The 24,802-nt window shown below is 45.0% G+C and overlaps 2 protein-coding genes across 4 annotated transcripts in view; one reads left to right on the top strand and one right to left on the bottom strand.

The window, feature by feature from the left end:
- SHE (Src homology 2 domain containing E) overlaps positions 1-6,495 on the bottom strand; it is a 31,874-nt gene extending 25,379 nt beyond the window's left edge. For both annotated transcript variants that reach the window (XM_033198715.1, XM_033198713.1), the window contains exons 1-2: positions 5,846-6,495; positions 3,501-3,627 (exon numbers count right to left, since the gene is read on the bottom strand). In XM_033198715.1, the coding sequence (XP_033054606.1) occupies positions 3,501-3,627; positions 5,846-6,436 (718 nt within the window). In that variant the 5' untranslated portion in view covers positions 6,437-6,495. The remainder of the gene's footprint in view (positions 1-3,500; positions 3,628-5,845) is intronic.
- A 797-nt stretch (positions 6,496-7,292) lies between these two features.
- The window catches only part of TDRD10 (tudor domain containing 10), a 53,065-nt gene continuing 35,555 nt past the window's right edge, over positions 7,293-24,802 (top strand). For both annotated transcript variants that reach the window (XM_033198717.1, XM_033198716.1), the window contains exons 1-4: positions 7,293-7,458; positions 11,290-11,318; positions 11,649-11,728; positions 13,044-13,102. In XM_033198717.1, coding sequence (XP_033054608.1) covers positions 11,317-11,318; positions 11,649-11,728; positions 13,044-13,102 — 141 coding nt within the window. In that variant the 5' untranslated portion in view covers positions 7,293-7,458; positions 11,290-11,316. The remainder of the gene's footprint in view (positions 7,459-11,289; positions 11,319-11,648; positions 11,729-13,043; positions 13,103-24,802) is intronic.

The following is a 24,802-nucleotide window of genomic DNA, read 5'->3' as shown; positions in this document are numbered from 1 at the left end:
CCTCTGCCCCTGAGGTAGATGCTGGCTCCTATTCTCAACTTCATGGCACTTAATCATGCTTTTCAATGACTTATTTTCTTTGCTGGTGTTAGGTCTGCTTCCCCCTTAGGTTGTGAGGTCCAAGGGCAGAAATCATGTGGGTCTTGTTTCCTGTATGCCCAGAGCTCAGGACAGGGCTTAGTACATAACAAATAAACTCCCAAGAAATATTTGTTGGGTATTCTAAAACAACATATGGGCAGTATTCCACACACCTAAGATACTGTTAAAACCAGGCCTGTAATTCCCATTTCACTGGTAGAAAAAAGGCAATACTGAGAATGGCAACACAGATTTAACCACTCCACAGTTTAACTGTGTTCATTAAAATCCTTTCCATCTCCAGAAATGCTGAAACAAGTAAAAAAAATCTCTATCGTTTCTCAAGAAAGATGGGAAATTTCTGAACTTGGACTTGACAATCAGGTACACAAGAAGCAAACTGAATAAAAAAGTAAAGAGTTTAAAAAACAAAAAACAAAAGCCCAGCAGCAAATCTTTTATTTCTAGCTTCCGATAAACTCACTTCCTGTTATTCTGTCCAGCTTCTAACCTATGGGTAGAATAAGAGGTAGAGTCTCTACACTGATTTTGAATATTCGAAATGAAGAAACTTTAAAATCCACAAATAAAATTTTTTTAAAGTTAAGAGCAAAGTATACTTAGATCACTAGTTTAGAAAGTTAGTAATTTGGATTTTTAATAAATTTGAATTTATTTGCCAATTGAATATATTAATTTTGTATTCCTAAATGAATTTATTTTCAGAAATTGTTTAAAACAGAGCATGGAACTTAATACACCCTCAAATATTAAATGCTAGTGATTATTATTACATTTATTCCATGTTGGACAATTTTGACTTCTGAAGACAACATTCTTGGTTGGGCGGAAAGATGCCTCACTTATGGGTGAAGTTTACAGTCATTTTGCATATGGCATTTCAAGTGTGTCCTGAACGCCATGTGGTGTCGGGGACAGACCACTCAATGTGGAGTGGGAGATCCGGGTGCTAATTCCTGCTCTGTCTCTTAAAACGTCTCCTGAACACAGGCAAGCCCGAATCCCTTTGATCTTGTTTTTTTTCACCCTGTCACGAGGGGGACAGCATTGTAGTCCCCTAGCTTACAGAGCTCTTGTGGGAATTACATGAAAAAACAAACAAAAAAACCACCAAAATTATATTCATTTTTATAAAATCACAGCACGTTCCCTCTTATCAGTGCAGCTCTCAAAATAAACAGATGTACGGTATAAACTACCTACTTTAGTTAAGGAAAAAGATAAGAATAATGACCCAAGGACAAAGAAAGGTGAATCACAATTAAGCATAAAACTAAGAAAATCCTTTCCCTCAATTTTATGTAAAAGTAAATCCTTTTCCCTATTCCTTTCAAGGCTCTGATGTTTTTTAAAACTCTGACAGTTCATTTTCACTTCCTTTCATTCACAGATTTCATTAGGGGTCACAGTCCAGTGACCTTCAGGGTCACAGCCTGGCCAGGGTACACCCTCCCCACACGGACTGCCTTATCTCTGTAAGCAGAGAAGCAGGAAGTGGAGCCAGGCTTTCCTGTTCCAGCTCGTTTTCATTCTGAAGCCTGTCTTGGCCCTTTCCAGTGTGCTGCCGCTACCCTCTGCTCAACTCTTCTGAGACTATACTTACAGAACGTGAGCTTGACAACTCTTCAATCTGTTCTAAACAGAAGAGACAGAGTCTTTCATGTGGCACCAGTTACTCTTCCCAGGCATGAAACCCACAAGATTCAAATAAGGCTCCCTTAAGTCAGCACTCAGCAACTACGTTTTTCATTATGGATGGAAGAATGTTTAAGGAAAACTAGATGAATACATAAAGTTCACAAATAACTCTATATTATTTCTATTTAAGTATCATTTATATCAACTTAATTATGACTAAAAGGGAAAAATTTGACACTAAGAATGACAGAGTGACTGCTTAGCTCACAAACTGGAATTGTTCTGACTTGAAAAGTTACATGATTAGTCTTTGGTTTTAGGTGGTTTGCCTTGAATGGCTTGGTTTACAGCAGTTTTGTTTTTTTTTTTTGAGACAGAATTTCGCTCTTGTTGGCCAGGCTGGAGTGCAATGGCACGATCTCGGCTCACCACAACCTCTGCCTCGCGAGTTCAAGCGATTCTCCTGCCTCAGCCTCCCGAATAGCTGGAATTACAGGCATGCACCATGATGCCGGCTAATTTTTTGTATTTTTAGTAGAGACGGGATTTCTCCATGTTGGTCAGGCTGATCTCGAACTCCCGACCTCAGGTGATCCGCCCACCTCGGCCTCCAAAAGTGCTGGGATTACAGGCGTGAGCCACCACACCTAGCCAGCAGTGATTGTTAATTATTGCTTAGTAATTAAACTTTTGGCTCCAATATTGTAGAACTTGAGAAAGTCTTCTACTACAAAATGCAGAATCGCATCATATTTGCATTTTTTTTTTTTAAGACAGAATTTCATTCCTGTTGCCCAGGCTAGAGTGCAATGGCGTGATCTCAGCTCACTGCAATCTCTACCTCCCAGGTTCAAGCGATTCTCCTGCCTCAGCCTCCTGAGTAGCTGGGATTATAGGCATGCACCACCATGCCTGGCTAATTTTGTGTGTGTTTTTTTTTTTTTTTAGTAGAGACAGGGTTTCTCCACACTGGTCAGGCTGGTCTCAAACTCCCGACCTCAGGTGATCCTCCCACTTCGCCCTACCAAAGTGCTGGGATTATTGGCGTGAGCCACTGTGCCTGGGCTTTTTTTGTTTTTTTTTGCTTTGTCGCCCAGGCTGGAGTGCAGTGGCGTGATCTTGGCTTGTTGCAACCTCCTCCTCCCTGGTTCAAGTGATTCTCATGTCTCAGATCCTCAACTAGGTGGGATTACAGGTGCGCACCACCATGCCTGGCTAATTTTTGTATTTTTAGTAGAGATGGGGTTTTGCTATGTTGGCCAGGCTGGTCTCAAACTCCTGGCCTCATGTGATCTGCCCACCTCTCTCCTAAAGTGCTGGGATTACAGGCATGAGCTACTGTGCCTGGCCATGCTTGCATTTTTTAATAGATTAAACTCCCTTAAGTATGTATTAGATCCTTGGTAAGATGTATGACTCCCATTATGAATGTTAAAGCTTCTGAAAGTGGCCCCAAAATGTATATAATCATGTCAAAACTGAACATCACATTCTGAGCAGATCTGTACTCATAAATGTCATCTTGCACAGAACTAGAAAAACTTTAAAGACTCCTTTAAATTCTAAAACTCTGAAGGATACTAAATCATAAAGGAAGTTACCTAGTCTGACATTAGTTTGGGGTCTAATTTCTGTTTCTTCAAGTCAGCAGGATCTGGTTAAACTGTTTTATCCCTCTTCCCCAATAGACACGGGTTGCTGTATTACAACACTCTGAGTGTGAGATTTCAGTCCCTATTCTGCAGAGCCTGCTTACAAACCTGTTATCATTTGTTGTGCATCATATGGTTCCATGTAACCGTCGTTCTCTCCGACTCTCTCTGCATCCCTTTGACCCTTTGTGCGTTTAGCATCATAAGGGTCAGCATAGTCTTCTAAAATGATGACCTGTAAAAGAACAAGAGAGGACAGTTGCTAAGGGCCACCATAAACCAAAATGGCAATGGTATCAAAATGGCTACTGACATCTCCTGCATCTCCAAAGAGGTCAAAATCTCTACAACCAGTTCCAGATAGCTTTTGCACTTGATTATGTGTCCCAGTTAGACAAACACCTGATTTTTTTGGTTGTATAGTTGATTTGCAACAATTCATCTAAACTCACTTATCCCCAAGGCTCTTTATACCTTCCTTTATTTCCCCAAGCATTAAACCTTTTCTGAGTTAGAGGGTGGCAGGGGTGGATGTGGGGAGTGAAGGGTACCCGTGGCTTTACAGCAAAAAGGGTATGTGGCTTTACCATATACCCTATGAATTGAGTTTTTCAAACTTCAATCCGCTGAGCAGTACAGTCATAATGAGTCAGTCAGTCATCCACCAGCACTGGCTAGGCACTGTGAGGGAGTCAAAATAAACCTAAGGCATCCTTCCTGTCCTCAAGGAGTGGATTACAGCTCCAAAGAGACAGGCTTCATAAATGAGAAATAGGTCAGTACTAAACAGTATTGTAGGCGTTCTTCGTTCAACAATTCATAGGCAAATTGACTGTCACAGGCTACAGACCAGACAGGGTTTTGATCCCTATCTGGGATCCCCTATTTTGTGTCAGAAAGCATCTGTCTTTCCAAAAATAGAAGGTGCCTGAGGAGGTGATGGGTGACAACATGGGTGACAACACCAGAGGTTAGGGGACCCTTCTCAGGGAGGAAGCTCCAGGCCTTGCTCCACAACCTCCGTTACATTCTCCGAAGAGTTTAGAAATAACACTGGAGTTGGTGAGAATTCAGATACATGAGGAGAAGCGAAGAGGAGGAAACAGCCTGGAAATAGTCTCAGAAACCTCAGACATCCAGAAGTGACAACCATAAAAATAACCAGACAACCACTGCAAGGGACTGTGACTGCGACTGCCATTCACTTAACAAACATTTATCTTGACTACCCACCATGTGTACTGCAGTTGCAAGATACAGTGAGGAACCTAAGATGATACTCAGCCCTTGGCTTCAAGGTGATTGTGATCTAGTCACACAGTCGGGTGGACCACTGAATAACATGAGCTGGGTCCCTGTCCATCTTTACACAGCTCACCACTCAGTGCCTGGCTCAGGGTGGGCATGCTGTATTTACAGCATGAAAAAATGAATGGAGGAATGAATAGAAGTGCTCAACGCAGACATACATAGCATGTATTATGGGCTCTTGACTTCATCCAAGGAGGTAGCAGGTTTGAAGTCAGGACAAGAGAATATTAAAGCTCCCATGTTAGGAAATGATCGCCTGGACCGGAGTCTGAAATCTCGGTTTGAGCTCTTTTCTCTCCCCGTTTCACATCGGAGAGAAGATAAAAACAACCAAATCAGACCAACTCAACTCAGCAAGAATGGATGGAGTCCCTTCCTATGTTCACACTCCTTTTCTTAACTTTTCCACACTGGACAGCACCCAGAAAACTTCCAGTGTGTCGGTCGCAGGACACAGCCTCTCTTCTCATCTGTAATCTCCTTGAGAGGATTTTCTTGTCATATTCTGTATTCCCCACAGTCCCTGATGCCCTGTGCCCCTTTTCTCATACGGTTGCTGCACAACAAATACCCATGGAATGAATGAAAGGGCAGCAGTCTTGGAGACTTGCTGAAGCTCCGAGGAACGCTTTACTCGGTGGAACTGCAGAAAATGATGGAACTTCCAAATCAGTGGGGAAGGCGGTGACCAATTGGTCAACCCATTTCCTGAAGCTTTGAAATGCATACTTACACAGTTGAGAGGTTACCATTCCTTATGTTCAAGAAGCATAAAAGTCATACACAAGTCTAGCTTTGCAATTCCCCTGAATATCAAAATTAAAATAAACTACATCTATAAAAGGGTCAAATGTAACCAAACAGGAATATCTCATTCAACGACTCTTCTAAACTGCTAACAAAATTCAATGGCTAGTACATTTCTGCAAAGCTCCCCACTTCTAGAATAAGAATTTTTCAAGAATTAAAAAACCGTCTAAGAATTTTAAATGGTCGTTTAGGAGTTCCCGAATTGTGGAGGGAGAAAGGACCTTAGGAAACCTATCCTCACCGCCTCTTAGGTCTAAAGAAGCCTAGGGCTTCGCAGGTGCCCGCGGCTCCCCTTCAACTGAGAGGTGGTCCAAGGGAGGCTGTATTCTTACCGTGTCTTGCTGCTTAATAATCTTGCCCTTGTCCAGCTCAGGCCCCAGGGAGGAAGGGGAAGAGGACGCGGAGGACGAGGAGCTGGAGCTGGAGCTACTGCTACTGGGGTAGTTGCTCTTCCCGTTCTTCTCCTGAGTGTCCACTTTGATGAGCCTGTTGATGTAGGTGCTGCAGCCGGAGCTCTTGGTCGCACCCCGGTGGGGCTCCTCCTCTGTGGCCCGGGAGTTTTTGCGGCCCTTGCCCGCGGCGGCCTGAATCAGACCCTGCAGGCTGTCGCGGGACAGCCGGCTGTCCTTGGGGCCGATGCCGGCCCTGCCGCTCCCCAGCTCGGCCGCCGAGTTCTTGCGGCCCTTGCCAGGACCCGGCCCAGCGCCGCCCGCCTCCGAGTTCTTGCGCAGTTTGCCGCCGCCGCCCCCGGGCTTGGCCCGCTCCGACACGGTCTTCAGGTTCAGGGGGAACTCCTTGAACCACTTGGCCGCCATGAGGGGGCCCGGGCCGGCTCGGCCCAGGAGCGTCGCGGCCGTGAAGGAGGCGAGCGAGGAGGCCCAGCCCAGACACGCAGAGGCGCCAGGGGTCGGGGGCCACTGCATTCCCCGTGACTCGGGCGCTGGAGGCCGCGGCGAGGCCCCGCGACGGCTGCTCCGCCACCCGTCCGGCCGTCGCCCACGCCCGGCAGGGTGGGGTCCTCACGGCCCGGGGCGCCGAGCGGGCGGGCGCTAGCCTCTGCTCCGGACACGGCAGGCGACAGGCACGAAGCACGGGGGCCCCGCCCGGGCTCGTCTTCAACGCCTGCCCGGCCCGAGGACACCGTGGCTCTCGGAGGCGGCGGGCGCCGGGGGCTTCCCCCTGCTCTTTGCTCCCGCGGTGGGAGAGGCCAGGCCCACGGAAGCCCTCTGCGGCCCAGCCCACGCTCCCGGGGACCAGAGGGGACCGAGCGGAGGCGGCGGGAGTGTCCTAGGCGCCGCAACAGACGGTGGACGGACGGCGGACGGCCCATCAACTTCGCGCGCCCCTCCCCTCCGCGGCTGGCGCCTCCCAGCCCCGCCACCTCCTGCCCAGAGCCAGGGGCGGCGGGGTGAGCGCCACGGGAGAGGCGGGTCCGAGGCTGCGAGCTCGGGAGAAAGGTGCTGCGGCCGCACGTGCGAACCGGCCGCGCCCCACTGACCCGAGAGCTCCCTGCTGCCGCCGACAGCCCGCGTCTGCACGGAGCCGGTCTCGGCCGGGCGCTGCCTTCACACGCGCCCAGGAGCGTGTCACGTGCGCCGCTCACCCCCAGGAAGGAATTCCCTTGGCCCACACAGCGCCAGGCGCCCCTCGCCCACCTACTCCGCTGCGCTTTCTGCAAACGTTATTTTTGGCCGTAGGACAGAGGTTGCGGGCTGAGGGTCGGGCGCAGGGACAACGGTCGCCAGCTCCTGCGCTAATTCCGTTACTCTCCCGCCGCACACGGTCCTGGGCGCCGCGAGGCTCTTACCCCCGTGGCCGCTGGGGATTGGCTGCCGGCAAGGCCCGCCCCGTGCCCCCGGGCTCTGAGGGGGCGGAGCGCGGAGGGAGAAGGCGCGAAGGCTGGGCGTCGCGACCGCAGGTGGACGCGCGTGGCCCGCGAGACGAGGTATGACTTGTCCCCAGGTCCCGGGCTGCCGGGCGAGGGTTGGGAGGGAGGGGCGTCGGCAGGCAGCTATGGAAAACGCCCTCGTCCCGATGGACGGGGGAAAGGGGTCGCTGTTCCCGCGGGGACGTTGCTCGCTCGCGCCGGGTGGGAGCGGCCCTCCTAGTCCGGATTTGTGCAGGCTGGGAGCGCCATGTGCAGAACTGTGGCCACTTTATGGGAAAAGACGCCTCTGCCATTCCTCCGTCCCTTCGAAGCCCTTTAAAAACTTTCTGAGACCGGGCGCGGTGGCTCACGACTGTAATCCCAGCACTTTGGGAGGCCGAGGCGGGCAGATCACCTGAGCGCAAGAGTTCGAGCCCAGCCTGGCCAATATGGTGAAACCCGGTCTCTACTAAAAATACAAAAATTAGCTGGGCGTGATGGTGCGCGCCTATAGTTTCAGCTACTCAGGAGGCTGAGGCAGGAGAATCGCTTGAACCCGGGAGGCGGAGGTTGCAGTGAGCTAAGATCGTGTCATTGCACTCCAGCCTGGGCGACAGAGCCAGACTCTGTCTCAAAAAGCCAAAAAAAAAAACTTTATGGTTTAAAAAAACGACATTTAAACTTAGTTTGCTGAACAGAAGTCTTTTAGTTTAGCAAACTAAATGTGCTGCAGGAGCTGAGCAACACTGAGTCCTCATATACAAGTCATGGAAAATGAATGATCCCGGCTGTGGAAGGCCTCATTTGTGTGGGTGGTGGTGGTTTGTGAGGTTGGAAAGCTGAAGAAATGCGTGCTCATACTGACCGTTCTTGAAAATGCGTATTGACATTTTTTTAAAGCTTTATTGAGATATAATTCACATACCATAAAATTCACCTGTTCTAAGTGTGCACCTCAAGTGTTTTCAGTATATTTGGTGTGTTTACAGTACAACCATCACAACAATCTAATTTTAGAACATCTCCATCACCCCCAAAAGAGATCTCCTGTCAGCAGTCACTCATTTCCCTCTCTGCCTCCCCAATCCTGGGCAGCCACTAATCTACTTTCTATCTTTACTGATTTGTCTATTGAGGACTTTTCAGAGAAGTGGAATCATGCAATATGTGGCCTTCTTTCCTTTAGCATCATTTTTGAGATTCATCCAGGTTGTATAGCATGTATTACTACTTCATTCCTTTTATATCGCTAAATAATATTGTATTGTATTGCTGTACCGCACTTCATTCATTCATCAGTTGATGGATATTTGGATTGTTTTCACTTTTTGGCTGTTATAAGCAACACTACTATGAATATTAGTGGAAATGTCTTTGTGTGGACACATATTTGAACTTCTCTTGAATAGTTACACAGGAGTGGACTTGCTGGGTCATATGGTAATTCCTTGTCTAACTTTTTGAGAGCCTGCTAAACTTTTCCAAAGTGGCTGCACCATTTTACATTCCTACCAGCAATATGTGGGCTCCTGTTTCTTCATGTCCTTAACACCTGTTAGAAGTACAGGATGTTATCTGTATCTCTTGCTTTTAGCCACCCTGATTGATATGAAGTGTTATCATTGTGGTTTTGATTTGCACTTTCCTAATGGCCAAAGATGCAGAGCATCTTTTCATGTGCTTATTGGCCATTTGTATATCTTTGGAGAAATGTCTAGCAGATCCTTTGCTCACTTTTTAATCGGTTTATTTGTTGTCTTTGTTGGTGAGTCGTAAGAGCACCTTATGTATTCTTTAGGTCTTTTTAAAAACACAAATAAAGCCTGGCCAACATGGTAAAACCTCGTCCCTACTAAAAACACAAAAATTAGCCGACGTGGTAGTGCATGCCTGTAGTCCCAGCAATCTGGGAGGCTAGGGTGGGAGAATCGCTTGAACGTGGGAGGCAGAGGTTGCAGTGAGCCAAGATCGCACCATTGCACTCCAGCCTGGGCGACACAAAAACAAAAAAACAAAAAGCAACAACAAAAAAACTATGCAAATAGGATACTTCTCCAGACCAAACAATAGATTGGAAAGAAACTCAGCACTTTGGAATCATACGGTCATATGGTTTGGATTCACAACAAAAACAGGCTTCTCCCATTTGTGAGCATGGGTACTAAGTGATCTTGGCCAGATACTAGGTTATCACCTTTGCACCTCCGGGACTTCATCTGTAACGTGGGTTAACAATGTCTCCCTCTTAGAGTTTGAGTGAGGATTAAATGACAATGTGCCTTAGCTGCTTAGCATAGTAGCCGGCAGGCCTTTAAAGGCATCTTGGACAGATTTATGCTGGGCCTTGGCTTGGGAGATCTCAGTGCCTGTTCTGTTCCAGAAGCCCATAGGCTTTTCCAGGGATTACCAGGAACTAGGACTAACATCCTGTATCTCTGATTTTGCCCACAAACCTCTCTCTCCATTTTTATCCATCCATACCTAAGTCTTTTAATTATCTGAATTACTTTTAGTTCTATTTAGAGTTGGTTGCAGCTAAAATGGTTGTTCTCTCCTATAGCTGGGAATAAGTTAGAGAAAAGAGTTACTGTTTTATTTTAAAATTTAATGTTTTAATTTATGTTTTCCATAAAGTACAGGAAAAAAATCCCTTTAAAATGACTTTGATGGCCTTGTTATCTGTAGAAAGAGAACCAAGGCTTTGGAATCACAGGACTGAGTTACCTCAGTATCTTTTATAATTTTATAAAATCACCTGATATCCTTGAGCTTTGGTTTTCTCATTTGTAAAATGGGAAGATAATACTCACGGAATTGTAGGAAAGTGCCCGTGAAAACCATAAAAATAAACACAATAACTACCATTGAGTTCTTGACACCTGGCAAGTACTTCAAGTGCAGTGTCTCAGTTCACTGCCATGATCTATGACATGGGTGTTTTGATTCTGATTTGATAGTTGAAATTTGCCCAAGGTCTCTGGGCTGGACTCACAGATGCATCTAACTCCAAAAGTTCTTTTATTTCCACAGGCCAGCCACTGTGCGGAGCTGTGTGTGGTTTTAAAGTTGCTCATGCTATCTGTATTAGTTTTCTATTTGCTTTCATAACAAAATACTACAACCTTAGTGGCTTAAACAACACAAATATTATCCCACAGCTCTGTAAGTCACAAGTCTGACACACGTCTCAGTGGGCTAAAATCAAGGTTTCGACAGGGCTGTGTTCCTTCTGGAGGCTTTAGTTGGAGAATCCATTTCCCTGCCTTTTCCAGCTTCTAGAGGCTGCCAGCATTCCTTGGCCTGCAGCCCCTTCCTCCATCTTCAAAGCCAACAACAGTAGTCCAGTCCTTCTCATATCACATCACTTTAACTTTGTTTCTGTTGTCACCTCTCTCTCTCTTTTTTTTTTTTTTTTTTTTTTTGAGACGTTGTCTCACTCTGTCGCCCAGGCTGGAGTGCAGTGGCCCAGTCTTGGCTCACTGAAACCTCTGCCTCCCGAGTTCAAGCAATTCTCCTGCCTCAGCCTCCTGAGTAGCTGGGATTACAGGTGCCTGTCACCACACCCAGCTAATTTTTGTATTTTTGGTAGAGACAGGTTTTCGCCATGTTGGCCAGGCTGGTCTCGAACTCCTGACCTCAGGTGATCCACCCGCCTTGGCCTCCCAAAGTGTTGAGATTACAAGCGTGAGCTACCATGCTGGGCCTGTTTTGTCAGTTGATGGGCAACCTTAACTCCATCTGCAACCTTGCCATGAATCTAATATATTCACAAGTTCTAAGGATTAGGATGTGGACCACTTTTGGTCAGGGGAGGGGGGCATTATTCTGCTTACCACAGTACCTATTCAGTGGTTACATGATGGTGAACTATCCTGGCATTCCTCTAACTGTGGCCGGTTGGCTTTGCAGGAGATCCTGTTGGAAAGCAACTGCAGCATGTAAGTCACTTCCTTTTGCTAATGAACAAGCCTCGCTCCATCCCCCAGCCTTCTCTTTCTCCCATTCCTGTCTCACCATGCCCCGGTCTTAAGACTGGCATCTCTTGCCAGTCAATCCTAATCCTAAGTATACTTTAACTGTTAGTGATTTAAAAGGTCTAGTGGAGGTCTTCCTGGCTTGGAACCTGATTCTGGGAGGAGGAAGGGAAGTCCTTGGTCAGGAAGGGGAATGGAGGTTTATGCAAGGCCCCTCTGGTTATGCCTGGCACATGTTTCCTTTTGTCGGAGTCTGAGCTTGGGAGGTTTGATGCTGACACCTGTCTTTGACAGGTCCTGGAATAGTAGTGACCCCCAACTGTCTGCTAAACTGTTTGGGAAGAATGGAGTGTTGGAAGAGCAGAAATCTCCAGGTAAGTTAGGCTGGGGGATTCGCTTGTACTGGAACTCTCATCCTACCACTTGGATCCCAGTTAATGGTTCCCAGTCTGCCCAGTTTCTGTTCAGTGTGAAACTTGGGTTCTGCCTAAATTCTGCTTTTCCTCTAGTCAGCCACCATGTTTCCTGTCTCATAGTGGATGTGACGCCTGCCACTGCTGCGATGCAGACCCTTACTCCCTGGTGTACCTGCTGCACCTAATCCCATGCTTCTGTTTCACTTGTGCCTTCTTCCAGTTTTCCCTCTACCATCTCCAAAGTGATCTTTCTGAAACCCAGGTCTATTGACACCCCCTAACTGGTTACAGCCCTCACCCATATCACCCAGCCAGTGGAATAAACTGTGACTGCTATGGTATAACCTTCTGTTATTTCATACTTTGGCCTCACCTGCCTTTCTAGCCTCCTCTCTCACCACTCACTGCATACGGTGTGCAATCCACCTGGCACCTAGTCCTGGCTGTGAGCAATTTTCCAAATGAGCTTTTTCGTATCTCCATGTCCTGGCATGGGCTGTTCCCTCTGCCTGGATTCCCTTCAGCCTCCCTCGTGCATTCCCCTGGGTCCCTGCATGCTCCCCACTGTCAGCTTAGTGTTAACTCGGGAAGCACAGCCCCATGGGTCCCGAAACACTTCATAATTACCTCTCTGATTGCAAGTGCTGGATTCCTGGTGTGCCCATGGCTCTAGGTCCCTGCAGAGTGATCACTGTTGTGGGGAAGGCAGGGATATGCACGGCCAGCACTTATCATGGACCACTCCTTAATATTGATAAGTATTGCTGAATGATTGGGTTCAGTATAGCCATTCAGTGTTCACGGGGGTTGGGGAATGTTTGTAGGGGTGTATGTGCATGGGAATATTTTAACATTGAAGAAAAAGTGAAGTCAGGTGCAGTGACTCACGCCTGTAATCCCAGGACTTTGGGAGACTGAGGTAGGAGGATTGCTTGAGCACAGGAATTTGAGACCAGGCTGGGCAACATAGAGAGACCCTGTCTCTACCAAAAAAAAAAAAAAAAAAAAGCCAGTTATGGTGGCATATGCCTGTAGTCCCAGTCACTTGTGAGGCTGAGGTGGGAGGATTGTGTAGACCTGGGAGGTCGAGGCTGTAGTGAGCCATGATCATACCACTGCACTCCAGCCTGGGTGACAGAGCAAGACTCTGTCTCAAGAAAAAAAAAAAAAAAGGAAGAAAGAAAGAAATACAAAAAGTGGCTTATGTGTTCTGACTCCTCTGAATCCTCTAACCATATGTATTCCTGCCATTTAATGCTGTTTTTCTTCTTAGGATTCAAGAAAAGAGAGACAGAGGTGTATGTTGGCAATCTTCCACTGGATATTTCTAAGGTATTCTTCACAATAGGCTGCTTATCTTCCTTGGCCTTCCCATATGACTTAGTAACCTGCCAGTAACTTAATTTCCCCAGTTTTTAAAGACGTTTGAGAGCTATGATAGTGCAGACAGTCACTGGTTGGTAACTAGGGTAACCAGTGCATCACAGTTTGCCTGGGACTTTCCCAATTTTAGCACTGAAATGCTAAACTGGCATCCCGGACAGTTAGTCCCACTCTTTATCCCTGTATACCTGGAGGGTTAGTCAGCCTTCTTGTCACTTTGGGTTGAGGCAGCTTCTTTTTAGGAAGGGACCTTGTTAGGGCTCAGCTGCTGATCCTTTGGTAATGGGGAGCAGTTGGTTTCAGCCAAAAAAAAATGACACCTATTTGACTTTGAAATGAGCTGGTTAGGTCAGTGCTGTGTTACTGGGACTTAGAGAGTAGAATGTAAGCAATCGTATTTTTGACCCCAGGCACCTTACTGTCTATTTGGAGAGGCCAGACCAACAAACCTGAAATAATTATAAAACAATATAAGTGCTTAAATTTTGTAGTAAGTATATTTGAAGTACAGATGAAAGGAGAACGAAAGTATGATCTATTGAATTGAAGCACCGCCTGACTCTTTTTTTTTTGGCATCTGCTACATGCAAAATATTGTGCCCGCAGCTTGTCATGCTTAAAGATAAACAGCCTAGTCCTTGCCCTCAAAGAGCGCAATCCTGGAAGAAGGACGAGAGAAACTAACCTTTGTGGATCCCCTGCAGCATGCCAGACATTTTTCACAATTTTCTTGGTCTCCATTTTCCCTTGCTAACCAGTTCCACTCAATCATTTCCGCCCAGTTGTACTTTATTCCTTTACACTATTTACTATATTTTAACTGTCAGGCATGCTCTAGGAAGTAAGCTAAATGCTTTATTCATGTGATTTTTTTTTTTTTTTTTGAGACGGAGTCTCGCTCTGTCGCCCAGGCTGGAGTGCAGTGGCCAGATCTCAGCTCGCTGCAAGCTCTGCCTCCCGGGTTTACGCCATTCTCCTGCCTCCGCCTCCCAAGTAGCTGAGACTACATTAGCTGGGACTACAGGCGCCTGCCACCTCACCTGGCTAGTTTTTTTGTATTTTTTAGTAGAGACGGGGTTTCACCGTGTTAGCCAGGATAGTCTTGATCTCCTGACCTTGTGATCCGCCCGTCTCGGCCTCCCAAAGTGCTGGGATTACAGGCTTGAGCCACCGTGCCCGGCCGATTTTATTAAATTATTATTGTAACTCTGGTTGGTGGTAATGCCCCCATCTTGGAGAGGTCAGTTCAGTTGCTCCCAAGTCCCATGTCCTTTGCTTTGTGCCAAATCATGTAACCGATAAGATATGGAAATAACTCACTAAATAAAAGATGGACCATTATGTTTTGTCTGACAGAGAGAAGAAAATGGTATTGGAGCATAGTAAGTCATTGTGATCCAATAAATGAAATCATACTCAATCAAAGGGGCAGGCTGGGGGATTCCTGGCACCTGATAGATGAGCCTACTGGGGCTGGTTCTCCTCCCCCATTTTGGCAGGCTGCTCCAACCTGTTACTTGACAGTGAAGTGGGCAGAGGAGCCCTACATGTGGGTCCTGCAGTGGTCTGGGGAGGTAAGATGCTGAGCAGTCCTGCCACCTCTCTCTTCCCCCCTACCCAGTAGACCCCATTCCAGAGCCCAGCACCTGGGGCTTGCTTGGCCATACTGTTCCACACCATGGTAAGGGAACGTTTCATCCTCATCCCCTTCACAGAAAGCAGCAGCCCTCCCCATAGTGCCTTCTTTCGACTCAAACTTGGACCAGTCTCATAGGAAAGATTTGAGTTGTCCTTTAGAGAAGGAGTAAGGTTTTAAAAAGAAATTTCTAGACCAGGCATGGTAGTTTACAGCTATAATCCCAGTACTTTGGGAGGCTGAGGCAGAAGGATCACTTGAGCCCAAGGAGTTCAAGACCAGTCTAGGCAGTGAGACCACGTCTCTTAAAACAAAAAAAGAGACCACGTGTCTTAAAACAAAAAAAGAAAAGAGAAAAAGAAATTTCTAATGATAACATTAATGCCATGTCAAGAACTGTGAAACGAGCCGAGTGTGGTGGTTCACACCTGTAATCCCAGCACTTTGGGAGGCCGAGGCAGGCGGATCATAAGGTCAGGAGATCAAGACCATCCTGGCTAACACGGTGAAACCCTGCCTCTACTAAAAATACAAAAAATTAGCCGGGCATGGTGGTGGGTGCCTGTAGTCCCAGCTACTCGGGAGGCTGAGGCAGGAGAATGGCGTGAACCCGGCAGGTGAAGCTTGCAGTGAGCCAAGATTGTGCCACTGCAGTCTAGCCTGGGCAACACAGTGAGACTCTATCTCAAAAAAACAAAAACAAAAAAACTGAAACGTCTGAGATTTTACCCTGATTACAAACTAATAAATTGGCCTGCAGCAGTTTCCAAGTTTCTGGTAGAAGACACAAGAATCTTGGGTCAGAGTTGGAAGATCATCTACTACAATAGCCAGTGTTTTAAAAAACCTTTTCATGTAATTAACATTTTAAAGTCCGGGCATGGTGGCTCACGCCTGTAATCCCAGCAGTTTGGGAGGCAGAGGCGGGCGGATCACCTGAGATCAGGGGTTCGAGACCAGCCTGACCAACATAGAGAAACCCCGCCTCTACTAAAAATACAAAAATTAGCTGGGCGTGGTGGCGCATGCCTGTAATCTCAGCTACTCGGGAGGCTAAGGCAGGAGAATCACTTGAACCCAGGAGGTGGAGGTTGCAGTGAGCTGAGATCGCGTGCCATTGTGCTCCGGCCTGGGCAACAAGAGTGAGACCCTCTTTCAAAAAAAAAATTTTTTTTAATATAGATATTATTTACATATCTTAAAATTTACCATTACCTTTTTGTTTGTTTGTTTGTTTGAGACAGGGTCTCATTTTATCACCCAGACTGGACTGCAGTGTTGCGACCTCAGCTCACTGCAACCTCTGCCCTCAAGGCTTAAGCGATCATAGCCTCCTATATAGCTGGGACCACAGGTGCGCACCACCATGCCTGGCTATGTTTTTGTAATTTTAGTAACGATGGAGTCTTACCATGTTGCACAGTCTGGAAAATTTGTTATTTAAAAATGTACAATTCAGGCCAGGTGTGGTGACTCAGGCCTGTAATCCCAGCACTTTGGGAGGCTGAGGCGGGTGGATAACTTGACATCAGAAGTTTTAGAACAGCCTAGTCAACATAGTGAAATCCCATCTCTACTAATAATACAAAAATTAGCCGGGTGCAGTGGCTCACACCTGTAATCCCAGCACTTTGGGAGGCTGAGGTGGGTAGATCACAAGGTCAGGAGTTCGAGACCAGCCTGGCCAACATGGTGAAACCCTGTCTCTACTAAAATATAAAAAATTAGCTGGGCATGGTGGTGCGCGCCTGTAGTCCCAGCTACTCAAGAGGCTGAGGCAGGGAAATCACTTGAACCCGGGAGATGGAGGTTGCCACGAGCCGAGATTGCCCCACTGGACTGCAGCCTGGCAACAGAGTGAGACTCCATTTCAAACAACAACAACAATAACAACAGCAACAAAAATTATCCAGGCATGGTGGCACACACCTCTAATCCCAGCTACTCAGGAAGTTGAGGCACAAGAATCGCTTGAACCCAGGAGACACAGGGTACAGTGAGACGAGATTGGGCCACTATACTCCAGCCTGGGCGACAGAATGAAACTGTGTCTCCAAAAAAAAAAAGTACAATTCAGTTATTAGTATATGCACAAGATTGTGCAGCCATCAGTCCTAATTCCTGAACATTTTCATCACCCCCAAAATAAAACTCATACCCATTAGCAGTCCTTCCCTTTCCCCCTTCCTCCCAGCCCCTGGTAACCACGAATCTACTTTCTGTCTCTTAAGGATTTCCTATTCTGGACATTTTATATCAATAGAATCATACATTGTGGAATTCTGTGTATTCTTTCACTAAGCATGTTTTCAGGGTTCATTTGTGTTAGAGTGTGTCTTAGTATTTTGTTCCTTTTTTTTTTTTTTTTTTAAGACAGAGTTTCGCTCTTGTTGCCCGGGCTGGAGTGCAGTGGCTGGATCTCAGCTCACTGCAACCTCTGACTCCCAGGTTCAAGCAGTTGTGCTTTAGTCTCCCGAGTAGCTGGGATTACAGGCATGCGCCACCACGCCTGAATCAATTTGTATTTTTAGTAGAGATGGGATTTCTCCATGATGGTCAGGCTGGTTTCGAACTCCTGATCTCAGGTGATCTGCCCGCCTCAGCCTCCCAAAGTGCTGGATTACAGGCATGAGATACTGCACCCAGTGACTTTTTCCTCTTTTAAGGTGCATATCTTCTAGCTGTGTCCACTGAGAGACCTTGGAGCTCTGATTACCCAATAGCAGTAACACACCTAGCCCATAGATTGTGTTCTTTTCCACTAAAGAGAACCAGGCCTTCTTAGAAAAATGGCTGATTCCAGATCTGGAGCTGTTATGCCAGAAAGCTATCGAAGACTATTGAAATTTGAATGAAAAGACAGGAGGTTTTATTCAGAGGTGGTTTATTTAGAGGTGGTGTTCTTATTTCTTGGAGTTTGTGCTGAAGTGTTTGCATGTAAAGCAATGTGGTGTTTGAGATTTGTTTCAGAATAGCCTAGTGTCTGGGAGAGATGTTACGGTGAAATGGGAATGGCCATGAATTGAGAATTGCTGAGGCTGAGGCTGCTGAGTAATAGGCATATAGGGATTTGTAATACTATTTTATCTGTTTTTATTCTGATTTGAAAGTTTCCAAACAAAAAGAAAAAGACACAAGAGCAAGCAAAGAGGGTGTCCCATGCGCCAAAGACGGACCAATTTGAGCATAAAGTACTACATTTGATTAAAATTCACCAATGATTTAAAAAAGCATTAATTTGTAATGGTATAAAGAAGGGAGAAATAACACTGGACACAGCTAAAAATGGAAAGATAATGGTTCATTAACTTAAAACTTGATAATTAAAGAGAAGGAAGAAGTATTTATCTTGTTTTTCCAACACCAATGTAATAGCATTTTCAGAGGAAAAAAAACCCTAGTGAATGAGAGAAAGTTCTTTACAGAAGAACTCTAGCTCATAAATGCAGAATAAATGATAGAATTAAAAAATGACCATTGTGCAAAGCCCAGTAAGATACCTGTTTCAGGCAGTGGTTATCTGAGCTTCCTTAATTCATCAGGTAAAGTATTGATGGGCACTTTTACAATGGATGGATCAGGATGTTACCATTTGAGCTTGCTAATTTTAGCCTCACTAAAAATGAGATAACCAGATATGAGCCCCCTAAAAAGTGATGCAAGATAAAGGCAACCACAGCATTTTAAAGTTCTACCAAAAAAACACCTATACTAGTGAAGCTGTATGACAGATTTGTAGTCAAAAGGAAATACAGGGAATAGAAGACCAAAATAATGCCGCTGAGATCCTGAGCAAGATGGCCAAATAGAAACAGCTCCAGCCTCCAGCTCCCAGCACGAGTGACACAGAAGACGGGTGATTTCTGCATTTTCAACTGAAGTACTGGGTCCGTTTCACTGGGGAGTGCTGGACAATCGGTGCTAGTCAGCTGGTGCAGCCCGACCAGTGAGAGCTGAAGCAGGGCGAGGCATCGCCTCACCTGGGAAGCGCAAAGGGGAAGGGAATCCCTTTTCCTAGCCAAGGGAAACTGAGACACACAACACCTGGAAAATCAGGTAACTCCCACCCTAATACTGTGCTTTACCAAGGGTCTTAGCAAACGGCACACCAGGAGATTATATCCCACACCTGGCCCAGAGGGCACCACGCCCACGGAGCCTCCCTCATTGCTAGCACAGCAGTCTGAGATCTAACTGAAAGGCAGCAGTGAGGCTGGGGGAGGGGCGCCCGCCATTGCTGAGGCTTAAGTAGGTAAACAAAGCCACCAGGAAGCTCTAACTGGGTGGAGACCACCGCAGCTCAAGGAGGCCTGCCTGCCTCTGTAGACTCCACCTATGGGGATAGGGCATAGCTAAACAAAAAGCAGCAGAAACCTCTGCAGATGTAAATGACCCTGTCTGACAGCTTTGAAGAGAGCAGTGGGTCTCCCAGCACGGAGGTTGAGATCTGAGAACAGACAGACTGCATGTTCAAGTGGGTCCCTGACCCTTGAGTAACCTAACTAGGAGACATCCCCCACTAGGTGCAGAACGACACACCTCACATGGCTGGGCACACCTCTGAAACGAAATTTCCAGAGCAAGAATCAGACAGCAACACTCGCTGTTCAGCAATATTCTATCTTCTGCAGCCTCCGCTGCTGATACCCAGGCAAACAGGGTCTGGAGTGGACCTCAAGCAAACTCCAACAGACCTGCAGCTGAGTGTCCTGACTGTTAGAAGGAAAACTAACAAACAGAAAGGACACCCACACCAAAACCCCATCAGTACATCACCATCATCAAAGACCAAAGGCAGATAAAACCACAAAGATGGGGAAAAAGCAGGGCAGAAAAGCTGGAAATTCAGAAAATCAGAGCGCATCTCTCCCTCCAAAGGAATGCAGCTCATTGCCAGCAACGGATCAAAGCTGGACGGAGAATGACTTTGACAAGTTGAGAGAAGAAGGCTTCAGTCAATCAAACTTATCAGAGCTAAAGGAGGAACTACATACCCAGTGCAAAGAAACTAAAAATCTTGAAAAAAGAATGGAAGAATGGATAACTAGAATAATCAATGCAGAGAAGGCCATAAATGAACTGATAGACATAAAAACCATGACCCGAGAATTACGTGACAAATGCACAAGCTTCAGTAACTGACTCAATCAACTGGAAGGAAGAGTATCAATGATTGAAGATCAAATGAATGAAATGAAGCGAGAAGAGAAGTCTAGAGAAAAAGGAAAAAGAAATGAACAAAGCCTCCAACATATATGGGATTATGGGAAAAGACCAAATCTGCATCTGATTGGTGTGCCTGAAAGTGAGGGGGAAAATGGAACCAAGCTGGGAAATACTTTTTAGGATATCATCCAGGAGAACTTCCCCAACCTAGTAAGGCAGGCCAACATTCAAATTCAGGAAATACAGAGAACGCCACAAAGATACTCCTCTCCCAGTTATGCGCCAAGGCACATAATTGTCAGATTCACCAAAGTTGAAATGAAGGAAAAAATGTTAAGGGCAGCCAGAGAGAAAGGTCGTGTTACCCACAAAGGGAAGCCCATCAGACTAACAGAGGATCTCTCAGCAGAAACTCTACAAGCCAGAAGAGAGTGGGGACCAATATTCAACATTCTTAAAGAAAAGAATTTTCAACCCAGAATTTCATATCCAGCCAAACTAAGCTTCATAAGTGAAGGAGAAATAAAATCCTTTACAGACAAGCAAATGCTGAGAGATTTTGTCACCACCAGGCCTGCCCTACAAGAGATCCTGAAGGAAGCACTAAACATGGAAAGGAACAACCGGTACCAGCCATTGCAAAAACATGCCAAAATGTAAAGACCATTGATGCTAGGAAGAAATTGCATCAACGAATGAGCAAAATAACCAGCTAATATCACAATGACAGGATCAAGTTCACACATAACAATATTAACCTTCAATGTAAATGGACTAAATGGTCCAATTAAAAGATACAGTTTGGCAAATTGGATAAAGAGTCAAGACCCATCAGTTTGCTGTATTCAGGAGACCCATCTCACATGCAGAGACACACATAGGCTCAAAATAAAGGGATGGAGGAAGATCTACCAAGCAAATGGAAAACAAAACAAGGCAGGGGTTGCAATCCTAGTCTCTGATAAAACAGACTTGAAACCATCAAAGATCAAAAGAGACAAAGAAGGCCATTACATAATGAGATCAATTCAACAGGAAGAGCTAACTATCCTAAATATATATGCACCCAATACAGAAGCACCCAGATTCATAAAGCAAGTCCTTAGAGACTTACAAAGAGACTTAGACTCCCATACAATAATAATGGGAGACTTCAACACCCCACTGTCAACATTAGACAGATCAACGAGACAAAGTTAACAAGGATATTCAGGAATTGAACTCAACTCTGCACCAAGCGGATCTAATAGACATCTACAGAACTCTCCACCCCAAATCAACAGAATATACATTCTTCTCAGCACCACATCGCAATTATTTCAAAATTGACCACATAGTTGGAAGTAAAGCACTCCTCAGCAAATGTACAAGAACAGAAAGTATAACAAACTGTCTCTCAGACCACAGTGCAATCAAACTGGAACTCAGGACTAAGAAACTCAATCAAAACTGCTCAACTACATGGAAACTGAACAACCTGCTCCTGAATGACTACTGAGTACATAACAAAATGAAGGCAGAAATAAAGATGTTCTTTGAAACCAGTGAGAACAAAGATACAACATACCAGAATCTCTGGGACACATTTAAAGCAGTGTGTAGAGGGAAATTTATAGCACTAAATGCCCACAAGAGAAAGCTGGAAAGATCTAAAATTGACACCTTAACATCATAATTAAAAGAACTAGAGAAGCAAGAGCAAATACATTCAAAAGCTAACAGAAGGCAAGAAATAACTAAGATCAGAGCAGAACTGAAGGAGATAGAGACACAAAAAACCCTCCAAAATATCAATGAATCCAGGAGTTGGTTTTTTGAAAAGATCAACAAAATTGATAGACTGCTAGCAAGACTAATAAAGAAGAAAAGAGAGAAGAATCAAATAGACGCAATAAAAAATGATAAAGGGGATATCACCACCAACCCCACAGAAATGCGAACTACCATCAGAGAATACTATAAACACCTCTATGCAAATAAACTAGAAAACCTAGAAGAAATGGATAATTTCCTGGACACACTCTCCCAAGACTAAACCAGGAAGAAGTTGAATCCCTGAATAGACCAATAACAGGCTCTGAAATTGAGGCAATAATTAATAGCATACCAACCAAAAAAAGTCCAGGACCAGATGGATTCACAGCCGAATTCTACCAGGGGTACAAGGAGGAGCTGGTACCATTCCTTCTGAAACTATTCCAATCAATAGAAAAAGAGGGAATCCTCCCTAACTCATTTTATGAGGCCAACATCATCCTGATACCAAAGCCTGGCAGAGACACAACAAAAAAAGAGAATTTTAAACCAATATTCCTAATGAACATTGATGCAAAAATCCTCAATCAAATAATGGCAAATCAAATCCAGCAGCACATCAAAAAGCTTATCCACCATGATCAAGAGGGCTTCATCCCTGGGATTCAAGGCTGGTTCAACATACGCAAATCAATAAACGTAATCCAGCATATAAACAGAACCAAAGACAAAAACCACATGATTATCTCAATAGATGCAGAAAAGGCCTTTGACAAAATTCAACAGCCCTTCATGCTAAAAACTCTCAATAAATTCGGTATTGATGGAATATATCTCAAAATAATAAGAGCTATTTATGACAAACCCACACTAATACCATACTGAAAGGGCAAAAACTGGAAGCATTCCCTTTGAAAACTGGCACAAAACAGGGATGCCCTCTCTCACCACTCCTATTCAACATAGTGTTGGAAGTTCTGGCTAGGGCAATCAGGCAAGAGAAAGAAATAAAGGGTATTCAGTTAGGAAAAGAAGAAGTCAAATTGTCCCTGTTTGCAGATGACATGATTGTATATTTAGAAAACCCCATCGTCTCAGCCCAAAATCTCCTTAAACTGATAAGCAACTTCAGCAAAGTCTCAGGATACAAAATCAACGTGCAAAAATCACAAGCATTCTTATACACCCGTAACAGACAAACAGAGAGCCAAATCATGAATGAACTCCCATTCACGATAGCTTCAAAGAGAATAAAATACCTAGGAATCCAAATTACAAGGGATGTGAAGGACCTCTTCAAGGAGAACTACAAACCACTGCTCAGTGAAATAAAAGAGGACACAAACAAATGGAAGAACATCCCAAGCTCATGGATAGGAAGAATCAATATCATGAAAATCGCCATACTGCCCAAGGTAATTTATAGATTCAATGCCATCCCCATCAAGCTACCAATGACTTTCTTCACAGAGTTGGAAAAAACTGCTTTAGTGTTCATATGGAACCAAAAAAGAGCCCACATTGCCAAGACAATCCTAAGTCAAAAGAACAAAGCTGGAGGCATCATGCTACCTGACTTCAAACTATACTACAAGGCTACAGTAACCAAAACAGCATGGTACTGGTACCAAAACAGAGATATAGACCAATGGAACAGAACAGAGCCTTCAGAAATAATACCACACATCTACAGCCATCTGATCTTTGACAAACCTGACAAAAACAAGAAATGGGGGAAGGATTCCCTATTTAATAAATGGTGCTGGGAAAATTGGCTAGCCATAAGCAGAAAGCTGAAACTGGATCCTTTTCTTACTCCTTATATGAAAATTAATTCAAGATGGATTAGAGACTTAAATGTTAGACCTAATACCATAAAAACTCTAGAAGAAAACCTAGATAATACCATTCAGGACATAGCCATGGGCAAGGACTTCATGTCTAAAACACCAAAAGCAAAGGCAACAAAAGCCAAAATTGACAAATGGGATCTAATTAAACTAAAGAGCTTGTGCACAGCAAAAGAAACTACCATCAGAGTGAACAGGCAACCTACAGAATGGGAGAAAATTTTTGCAATCTACTCATCTGACAAAGGGCTAATATCCATAACCTACAAAGAACTTAAACAAATTTACAAGAGAAAAACAACCCCATCAAAAAGTGGGCAAAGGATATGAACAGACATTTCTCAAAAGAAGACATTCATACAGGCAACAGACACATGAAAAAATGCTCATTACCACTAGCCATCAGAGAAATGCAAATCAAAACCACAATGAGATACCATCTCACACCAGTTAGAATGGCAGTCATTAAAAAGTCAGGCAACAACAGGTGCTGGAGAGGATGTGGAGAAATAGGAACACCTTTACACTGTTGGTGGGATTGTCAACTAGTTCAACCATTATGGAAAATAGTATGGCGGTTCCTCAAGGATCTAGAACTAGAAATACCATTTGACCCAGCCATCCCATTACTGGGTATATACCCAAAGGATTATAAGTCATGCTGCTATAAAGACACATGCACACGTATGTTTATTCTGGCACTATTCACAATAGCAAAGACTTGGAATCAACCCAAATGTCCATCAGTGACAGACTGGATTAAGAAAATGTGGCACATATATACCATGGAATACTATGCAGCCATAAAAAAGGATGAGTTTGTGTCCTTTGTAGAGACATGGATGCAGCTGGAAACCATCATTCTCAGCAAACTATCGCAAGAACAGAAAACCAAACACCGCATGTTCTCACTCATAGGTGGGAATTGAACATTGAGATCACTTGGACATGGGAAGGGGAACATCACACACTGGCGCCTGTTGTGGGGAGCGGGTAGGGGGGAGGGATGGCCCTGGGAGTTATATCTGATGTAAATGACGAGTTGAAGGGTGCTGACGAGTTGATGGGTGCTGCACACCAACATGGCACATGTATACATATGTAACAAACCTGCACGTTGTGCACGTGTACCCTAGAACTTAAAAGTATAATAAAAAAAAAGAAAACCTAAAAAAATAAAAAATTAAAAAGTAATAACGCCGCCATAAAGCAGTAGCACTCTTGTCTATAGAACAGCTGACC

Source organism: Trachypithecus francoisi, unplaced genomic scaffold (genome assembly GCF_009764315.1).
Source record: "Trachypithecus francoisi isolate TF-2019V2 unplaced genomic scaffold, Tfra_2.0 Lachesis_group5, whole genome shotgun sequence".
NCBI classification, from domain to species: domain Eukaryota; kingdom Metazoa; phylum Chordata; class Mammalia; order Primates; family Cercopithecidae; genus Trachypithecus; species Trachypithecus francoisi.
The sequence above is the reverse complement of the archived record's forward strand: the minus strand, read 5'-3'. Positions and strand labels throughout refer to the sequence as shown.